General features: G+C 46.4%; 1 protein-coding gene across 1 annotated transcript; it reads left to right on the forward strand.

Moving 5' to 3' along the window:
* Positions 1–3164: 3164 nt before the first annotated feature.
* cyyr1 (cysteine/tyrosine-rich 1) lies at positions 3165–9545 on the forward strand. Its single transcript, XM_029174937.3, has 4 exons — positions 3165–3536; positions 5355–5454; positions 6485–6645; positions 8465–9545. The coding sequence occupies exons 1-4, from the start codon at positions 3452–3454 to the stop codon at positions 8596–8598; spliced, it is 480 nt and encodes a 159-aa protein (XP_029030770.1). The 5' UTR covers positions 3165–3451; the 3' UTR covers positions 8599–9545.
* The last annotated feature ends 152 nt before the right edge of the window (positions 9546–9697 follow it).

The following is a 9697-nucleotide window of genomic DNA, read 5'->3' on the forward strand; positions in this document are numbered from 1 at the left end:
TATATATATATATATATATATATATATATATATATATATATATATATATATATATATATATATATATATATATATATATATATATATATGGTCCTAGATTCATGAATAAAGTATCACATTGACCTGTTTAACTGCTGTGTCCAGAGTGGGTTGTTTCTTTTCAACTGGAAACCACAACTTCATACACTTACCAGCCCCTTATTTTAAAGCTTCAACAACTCATGTTTTATATATTGTCTAAAAACTTCAATTTAAATTAAGTACTAAATAACTAAACTAACTAACTACAACCTAAGTGTTACTCTTAAACTATGGTCAGTAAAGACAGGCACAAATTACCTGCAGATGCATGTCCATTCAAAAATAATATACACTAAACAAAAATAAATTCTCCTCCATTTAGAAAATTTGGCTCAGAAAGTCATATTGTTTCATTTGTGCTCATTCTTTAAATAGTTCTAAGAAGAACTACTGCTGAGTTTACCACAAAGTATTACAGGTGCTAAATTTGTTACTTATCCCTAAAATTGATGGAAAACAATACTAGTGGAGACATCCAACAAGCTGGTCAGCAAATATAGGAAGTATTCCATTCCTGTAACAGCCAATAAAGGCTTTCTTGTTTTTTATTGAGAAGGGAATGAATAATGTAGAAAATGCCATTATTTGTTCAAATGTAAAGATGAGTAATATTTTTTTCCACAATGATGCCTGTGTCATTTCCGGTCACCCGTTGCTGGTTGAATGAAAGAAACATTAATACAGAATTTGCCTGGGGAATGAATAATTTAGGGCTTCACTGTAATGGAAGAACTGTGCAGCATATTTAAAATGGGACTTTTGTGTTATTCAGATCTCTCCCACTAGGGGGCACCACGTCCTAAACTTTGGACACCAAGTCACTGCACCCCGCCTCTAAACAGTACAGGCAGAGGGCACGGGAGTCGTGACCTGGATAAAATGCTGAGGGCAACAGTCAACTGCTGGGACTCTAATAACCCTTTTAAAACCCCTGCAGTCTGACATTATAGTAGCTGCCAGGTCTACGCAGCCAGTGTTTCAAGCTTGAGTCTGAAATGTAGGGGGTCTGCTGAGGTGTGGATCTAATTTTATATTTAGTTCTAATTTAATGCTCTATTTATATTTCATTTTATAGATTAGTGGCATATCAACATATAGAAATCACGTAGACTCCGTAGGATTATATTAATTATACTATTATATTAGTTGTTTTTCTAATGGAGAGAAGAAGAACATATGAATATCAAACTATCAAACGCGGGGTGTAATCTGCACTGATGTGTCACTGCATTGATACTGCAACACTATTATTGGCCTGTGACATAAACTTCATATTTATGGATGTAAGTGAAGGCAGCAAAGTTCGACCTGAGTATTAGCTGAATTCCCTGACGTCAATGAATCAGCCAGACAACGCAGCCGCGCCTCCGCGGCTCTAATCAACGTTAAATCACTACCTTAAAGTCGTGTGCGCGTAGGTATTTTCAGCCGCCGAGCTGTAGATCACTGCAGCCCTGTGCGTCGTCCTTACAGGCTCCAGCCCCTGTGGCACTTCCTGTTGGGCACCGAGGATGATGATCTCCAGCCTCGTCGGCTCCCATGTGGCACAAAGGAAATCATTATCCTGTAATTATGCGTGGTTAAGAAGAAAATTGACCATCTCTGTAATCTGTGTAATAGCACAATGTGTCACCAGGCTCTAAACCGTGACAGGATGGCTCGTACTGGATACTTCACCTACATGTATTTAATATATTCTCCATCTGACTTTATATGTGAGAAGGGAAACGTCAACATTAATTTGTCGGCCTATTTTGAAACGTCATCACGGCTCTGAGGAAACATCTGTAAGGAATTATGAATCATCGCTGCTCAATGTAGGTGGCATTTCCGAGGGCTAAATTGACTCCATCCTCGAGCCCTACCCATAAAACTTTAGTTCAAATTGTTTCAGATTCCCCACTTTTAAAGATCTGAACATATTGTGGCCAAAAGCCCCTTTAGATGTTTTATTTTTTATTTTGCACAACTTCAGACAAAATACTAAAAGTCGACTGTTTTTGTCTCAGAGACAAACTCTAGGGTGTTTTAATTGCTGTTGAAATGTTTCTCAGTGTAAAATAATGTTTGGTTAAATGATCTTAGGCAAGATTTTAGTTTGACGGACACATTTACACATTAAGGTTTTTTTGCACCTGGACCAAGAGGTGCAACATAACTCTACAATATTTATGTTGCTGGCCTTATATGTAAATAAAATAATAAAGAAGGGTATGGGCTAGTTTTCCTGTGACTTGTGCCTCTAGTCTGAGGCGAACTCCTGCCGTTGCCACTGTTCTCAGCCTTTGTAGAACTATAATTTCCCCCTTTAATTATCAGTTTTATGACGCGCCTCAGTCACTACAGGTTGGCGCAAGTGACGTCTTTGAAGTTTCCTGAGCGCAGACGGTGACGGTGGATCCGGTTTCTTCTCTCATCCAGGTGAAAGAGAGAGAGAGAGAGAGAAAGAGAGAGAGAGAGAGAGAGAGAGAGAGAAATGGTTTATTTTTTACGTTATATTTATACATTAGAACCTGAAGGTGTAATTATCCAGATACACTGAAGTGGAGCCATATAAATGAAGTGACAACATGTCTAAGCAGCTGACCCAGGTACAGATGGAACCCAGAGGATACGGTGTTGTCGTGCTTTCTGAACTAAGCCACGTCTGAAGCTGCCTGTTGTTCATCTTAAATAATAATAGAGGTCGTGATTTATGCGTGGAGGCTGTGTGTCAAGCTAAAGGCAGCAACACAGACTGGGAACACAGGAACTACCCTTCGAAGTAAAAGACATTTCAAATTAACAATAATTATTACACACAATTTTTGTGTGGTATATTTCCGTGTTTGTCTTCTTTCCGGTTGTTCCTTGTAGTAAATACAAGTTTAAAAAGTGCACCTACAGGCTGTTTTGTATTTTATACAGATGAACAATGAAGATACCGAAGACTGTAATATGATTAATATATGCGAAATTCAATTTATCTACACTGGAATGCGCATCAATTGGACTCTTATTTTGAAAGCCCAAAGCCGATCTGAACTCACTCTTCGTCTCTGTCTCTGACTCTCTCTCTTTCTCTCTCTCCAGTGTAAACTCAGCCGGGTAATTTGAGCGGGGGAGGGGAGCGAAATAAAGAGCTCGGCAGTCAGTCGGAGGTGTGGGACCAGGACGGAACTGAGCCGGAGGAGACGCGCCGACACACGTGGAGGAAAACGCTGAAGTCACGGCGGCCGGCGCGCGTCTGTCTCCAAGGACGAGCACAGCGATGCGCGTGGAGGACGCGAATAGGTGACGGCCTAGAAACACAAGATACGCGCTCCGTGTGATCTGGTCTCATCCGTTCAGACAAGGAGCCGGAAAGTGGGCGCGCGCGGAGAGAGGGGTCATGGAAAACTCCTGGAGGAGGAGGTGGACGCTGGCGGTGAGGTGGAAACTGCTGAGGAACTCGTTGCTGCTGTGTTTGTTCACCGGTGAGTTTTCACTAATGGTTTACTACGAACCCATGCGCACATTGGTGCAATTTGGAATGTGGGTTAATGATGAGCTAGAACTGCTGTTGATGCAGACAGAAGAAAGTCAGGAGCAAATATAAACTGTTAGTGTTGTCCAGATGTTGTTCCTTTCAAAATAAAATAAGACACAAGTCCCAATGAAAAGTGCTGGAAACTTTTGATGTGAGTCAAGTCTGGTCTGCAATACAGTGGTGTGGAGGGGGGCTGTGTGTGTGTGTGTGTGTGTGTGTGTGTGTGTGTGTGTGTGTGTGTGTGTGTGTGTGTGTGTGTGTGTGTGTGTGTGTGTGTGAAGGGGATGGGAGGGGTGAAGGACATAGTGCCATTGTCTCGCAGCGTGTGGCGAGACAGGAGCCAGGACCTCTGTGGAGTCGGACCACCCAGAAAGAGAACACCAGGAAGTCAGCTTGTGGGCATGTGCGTGGAGACACCAGAACTTTTTATGCAGGGATGTGTTGCATTAAAAAAGGTGCGTTGGGGGGGACTTGCAGGGCAGCGCTCTTCTTGGCTTTCACACCTAGATGTGAAGCCGTGCCTGCAAATGCGCATAAATGCCTTCGGGCTCCAGTCATTTGAGTGTGAGTGACTGCTGAGGGAAAACAGACCCTAACAGACCCCCCCCCCCCCCCCCCCCACACACACACACACACAAACATTCACAGTTTATTTTCTTTCTGTCCTTCACGTGAAGTGTGTTGGGCTGTGGAGGAGTTCAACCTTCTCCTCGACACTGAACCGGCGCAGCTCGGGATTAGAAAAAGGGCCTTCAGCTGAAGAGAGGCTGGCGCCGTGGCAGCAGGTTGAGACGAGTGCACGGAGAGAAGCACAGATGCGAGCGCGACGCTTTTGAATATGTAGCGAGAAGGAGGGAGGAGGCACACACACACACCACACACCACACACACACACACACACACACACACACACACACACATCCTGCAAATGTCACGTTTACTGTAGCAGGACTAAATAGTTTCAAAGCGGACCCAGTACCGGAGCCCAGAGTGACCTCCCACTCGGAAAGTAATTAATTCAGTCGCCGGGTCACGGTGACTCATGATCCTCTCTCATGTGCAATTATCACGCCCGCCGCCTCCTGAGCCGCCGCACCTCACCCCTGAGGGGACCCCGCATCTTCATGGAGCTGAAGGGCCCACCAGCACAAACTCACAGTAGAGGTTCCCACGGTGCATTCTGCCCGGCGCCTGTGGCCTGGCCCCACCGGGCCGATGGGCGACACATTAGCCTGTCTCTCTCGCGCCTGCTCGGCCTCGCGGGCCCCTTTTCTGCCCCGGTCGTCCTGGACATGGGAAAACAAGCGACGCGTGCTCGCCGGTCACTGCGTGCGATGCTGCACGGTGGTTACATGGCAACCGTTGCCTGTTGCTATGTAATCTTCGCATTGGATCACTTTATACGTTGTACGCCGGTGAATGTGAGCGGCTCACTTAGGCCTGCTTGTCTCTAACCCGGTGCATCCGCTGTGGACGGCCCCCGGGGATCGATTGCCTCCGACCGATGCTCCCGGCCCATTATGAATCAGCCGTCTGCGTGCTTTTGCTTGTGTCTCTGAAGGTATAAATAGAGGCCGCCGGTCGAGGTGGTGCGCTTTGAGGTTAGTCCATGAAAGGTCTCATTATACAGCCGGGGCTATTTCAAGGAGGGAGGTTGAAGACGCTTACTGGATGGAGCGACCTGACCCCGGAGGCTCTGCTCACAGGCTTCATTCATTCCCAGTTCCTGAGCGTGTGGATGTGTGTGTGTGTGTGTGTGTTGCAGGAACCAGCGAGGCCCAGTGCGACGGCTGCATCGAGTACTGCTGTGACGGCTCGCCGCCCTTCTGCTGCTCCTACTACGCCTACGTGGGCGACGTCCTCTCGTGAGTCAACGCGGTTCTGCAGGGGATGGGGTCCAGTTGAGCAGCTGGTCGGATACCTGTCGTTCAGCAGCTTGTGATTCGGCCCCCTGCTGGGAGGGAGCGCACAAAAATGCCTGTCCAAAAACCGGCTTCTGCCATAAAGCAGTGTTTATTTATTTACTGTAGGAAATAAGAAGCTTGAATTAGCATTAATTCTTACACTACACTTTTGTACCTTGGCAGACTCGGCAGTGGCTTTAACACCCATGTTTTTTGTGACGGGCGCTTGGAAGCGAGCGTCCTGTCGATAATCTCGTGCGTGTTCTCGCCAAATAGTCCCCACACCTGGAGAGGGGGAGGCGAAGCTTTGACTGTTCTGTTCTTTTAATGTTTCGGAGCCAGATTTTAGGTAGAAACGCCACCGTGGGAGTTCTCGCCGCAGCCTCAGGTCCATCTCTAGGTGTTGTGCTTTTAGGATGAGGAAGGAAGCCTCGTTGAGCGAGCAGCTGCCTTTTAATGTGACAACGGTGACCTTTGACCTCAGCAGCAGCAGCAGCTGCTTTAACACTTTGGCAGTTCTCGCCCGTTCAAGCGGGGCCCGGTTCCTTACGACCAGAACTGCACCACTTACAGCGTCGGATCTGGTTCATGAGCGGCCGCAGTCGAGTCAGAGTTGAGTGCTCCAGAAAACAGCGGGCGCTGAACGCGAGGCGCTGACTCAACGCTGACTACGAAGACGTAACAAACCTGTTAATGATGACTGCTTTTCTATTTTATAGTGCCAGTTCACACACTCCTCTGCAGCGCAACACACCAATCCACACACACACGCGCACACACACACTCTGACACGCGCTTTACGCACACGCACGAGTGAGTTGCATCAGATGCTGCAGTCAATCTCCATGGCAGCAACAGAGATGTTAAGCCTGTGTGTGTGTGTGTGTGTGTGTGTGTGTGTGTGTGTGTGTGTGTGTGTGTGTGTGTGTGTGTGTGTGTGTGTGTGTGTGTGTGTGTGTGTGTGTGTGTGTGTGTGTGTGTGTGTTTTCAGTGGCACGGCCATCTCCGGTATCGTTTTTGGCGTGGTGTTTCTCATGGGGGCGGTGGCGGCCCTGTTCCTGTGCGTGTGCATGTGCATGAAGAACGGACGAGGCTCACGGGTCGGCGTGTTCAGCACCTCCTACGTCAACACTGTGACCCAGGCCTATCCGGGTGCGTCCACGCACACACACAAACGCACGCACACATACACAAGCTCAATTCTAACCTCATCTAAAGCACATCTTTTATAAAGACCTTCAAACTTGTGGGGACCGGCCAAATGTCCCCACGTTGTGAAAATGGCCTCACCTTGATGGAAAAACAAGTACACACACACACACACACATAAACACTTTGAGGGTTGTCTCATTACAGATTTGGTAATGTTGACTCAACGGTACGCGGAGGAAGGAAACATATGATCGTACACACATTTTAAAGCTGCCCTGACATTTGTAGTTCAGCTGCTGCTGTAGATTCTGGTTAAAGCTGCAGAAAGCCCTTTATTTGCCTTTTAAGGATTTTCCTCCAAATGGTTCCGACAGCCTGATGGCATCATCACAACACGGTCCAAACCTGACATCACCTGCTGTGTTGCTGGATTTCACCGGTCCGTTGGTGGTGACCTTCCAGTAGCTCCTTAGCTTCCATCATCAGGGCAGTGAGCTGAAATGCGCTGATTTTCGGTGGTGCGTCTGACTGATGGGGACAGCTGAGCCTTGTGTTTATTTTCACACGCAGCCGAGGCTCATTTTCTGCTCGCTGCTCCGATCGGGCCAGACTGAGGCGTTGGCACGTGACACCTCATTTGAAGCTCCTGGCAGGAAGCAGGTGGAGCTAAATGCACAGTCGGTGGCAAAGACAACAAACCCGCTACCATCAGAACAGAAGGGCTGCTTGCAGTAGAATGAGGAGCTTCGGACCACCAGGTCCTGCCACAGTTTCACCAGATTAATCTAATAATGGCTCTCGTTCTCATTTGTTTCTTTATAGGATTTCTTAATGGTAAATTTCGAATTCTTAATTACAGCCTTGTTTTATATTGCTATCAGAGTGGTTCCATTTTATTTGTTTCTGCTGTGGTGAAACCTCACCCAATTCTAAATAGGTGTTTGTCCGGGTGTGCATTGGGCCTCATTCCTGACTGGTAGCACTCAGAGTCGGTCATATTGAGAATATAAGGGCTTCAGACCATCACACATTAAACACGAGCTCCGTTGAGCTTCACATAAACGCACCTCGTGCTTCCTCCAGGTTTGTCTGGTCTCGTTCTCACCTCCGTTACATCGTGTTGCTGCCTGAGGCTAAAATCCTGTGCTGCTTCATACTGACGGGTACATTGTGTGTGTCCTAGTCAGAACTGTGACCATGCCTTTTTTTCTGGGGCTCATCATTTATTTAACATGTTTCATTCTCCTCTGTGTATCACCTTCATGCTACACTGGGCCGCGACTCCTCACTTTACCCTGCAGCTCTGAAATGCGACACTCGAACACGAAAAGCAAACATGATGAATACAAATGTTTGCCGCTGCTTCAATCTTAGGTGTTTAGTAGTATATTAACACTAAATGTGAAGTCCTGAAGACATAGGTTTACCTACACCTGTAGGATCTTTTAATTGATGTTAGTGTTACCTGAGTTTCTCAATTTCAGATGGATATTTAAAACTAGCTCCAATTATTGTTATGTCATAAATGTGTGATTTTATTTATATATATCTGCTACTTTGATGTTTAATTAAATGCTGAAAGCCCTCGTGGTGTGAGCGATTCTCTCCTGTACCCGTTTTTTACAACCTTCCTTTATGGATAATTCAAGCCTGGTCCTTCTGGTAGCGCATTTCTGCAGATCGACCACTAGAGGGCAGAACAGCACCGTGAAACCTATGAATAAAAGCAAATAAGGACAGGCTTTTTCAGCTGAAGTGAATCATGGCTAAAACATTATCAGTTGAACTGATGAACTGTCGTTGTTTTTTTTTTTCTCAGGTCCTCCACCTCCCTACTCCTACGACTATGAGATGTACCCTCCCGTGCTGCACCCCCCACCCTACACCCCAGCTCAGCCCACACCAGCCAACTACTCTCCTCCCCCTCCGTACCCAGGGTGCACCCGCAAGTGAACCCCCGCTGCACAGATGGTCCACTGGAAACTCCTATGGCCTTGTTTTCCAACCCCGGACATGGGAGGACGATGCCCATGGAGACTCTAAAGCAGCTCTGTCTCTAGTTGGGTTAAAGGTAATTGCAGGGGCCCATAAACTCCACATTAAATCAAAAGCAGTGGCGCAGTGCAATAGTTCGCAGCAGGAATCCAGACCAAACGACGGGGGAAACGAATCATAATTTAAGAAGCTGCTGGTCCAGATGCCCAAAGAACGAACCCACACATTTGCGTTCGCCTGCAGCGGAGGCTTTTTTTTCCCACCTCTGCTAATAAATAGAATCCTTATCTGTCCCTTCCTGCGCACATCAAAAGCCGTGTGATGCTTTGAAGGTGAAGACTACTTTTGTCAGCATGGAAGGGGAAGCCTCTCATCACTCCAGCAGCAATGTCTTTCCAGGACACGAGGCGTTTCATGGAGCGTGAGCCACGTTTTTCCCCCTCCGTTTTTCTTTCCTTCTTAAACTTGATTTATGTCAGTGACTGAGGTGGAAGTTTCTGATTAAAGCCGTCTTAAACAAGTCGGGCCTGGACCTGTCGCGCAGGAAGACTTGAACATCATGCATAATAATAGTGACTTTAACGCCGCGCACAACTTGAAAGGATGGAGATGAACTGACTTTTATTACCTTACTTGAAACAATGGGAGCGACACTGAATGAGGTCACATTATGTTCAGGTGAACTGACGCGGATTTCTCTTTTGAACGGGGAGAAATTCTATGCGAGATTGTGTAAAATAAAGAAGCATTCATCATTTCGAGTGCAGGTTCGTGATAGAAAGTGACTTGAAGCCTGTGTGCTGACACATTAATGTGATGGATGAGGGGAATTTGACTGTGCAGTGTCAGGTAAAAGAATAAACAGCTTCCTTAACGTCCAGTGAAATAAAGAAAATGTGATTAAACGTGACTTTATTAAAAAATGAAAATAAACGGTCACCGTTTATTAGATTTACTATTAAGAATAATGGGGGTCTCTATTACGCACCCCCCTAAAAAAAACTTGTTTGTGCGCGTGCGTGCGCGCGTGTGTTTAAAGCCCATTCGGGTCACGTGA

Source organism: Betta splendens, chromosome 2, assembly GCF_900634795.4.
Source record: "Betta splendens chromosome 2, fBetSpl5.4, whole genome shotgun sequence".
Lineage (NCBI taxonomy): Eukaryota > Metazoa > Chordata > Actinopteri > Anabantiformes > Osphronemidae > Betta > Betta splendens.

Excerpts from the sequence above, each read along its gene's own strand:
- cyyr1 (XM_029174937.3), top strand. The coding sequence starts at position 3,452 with ATGGAAAACTCCTGGAGGAGGAGGTGGACGCTGGCGGTGAGGTGGAAA. Across the intron at positions 5,455-6,484 it reads TACGTGGGCGACGTCCTCTC|TGGCACGGCCATCTCCGGTA; the intron begins GTGAGTCAACGC and ends GTGTGTTTTCAG. Across the intron at positions 6,646-8,464 it reads TGTGACCCAGGCCTATCCGG|GTCCTCCACCTCCCTACTCC; the intron begins GTGCGTCCACGC and ends TTTTTTTCTCAG.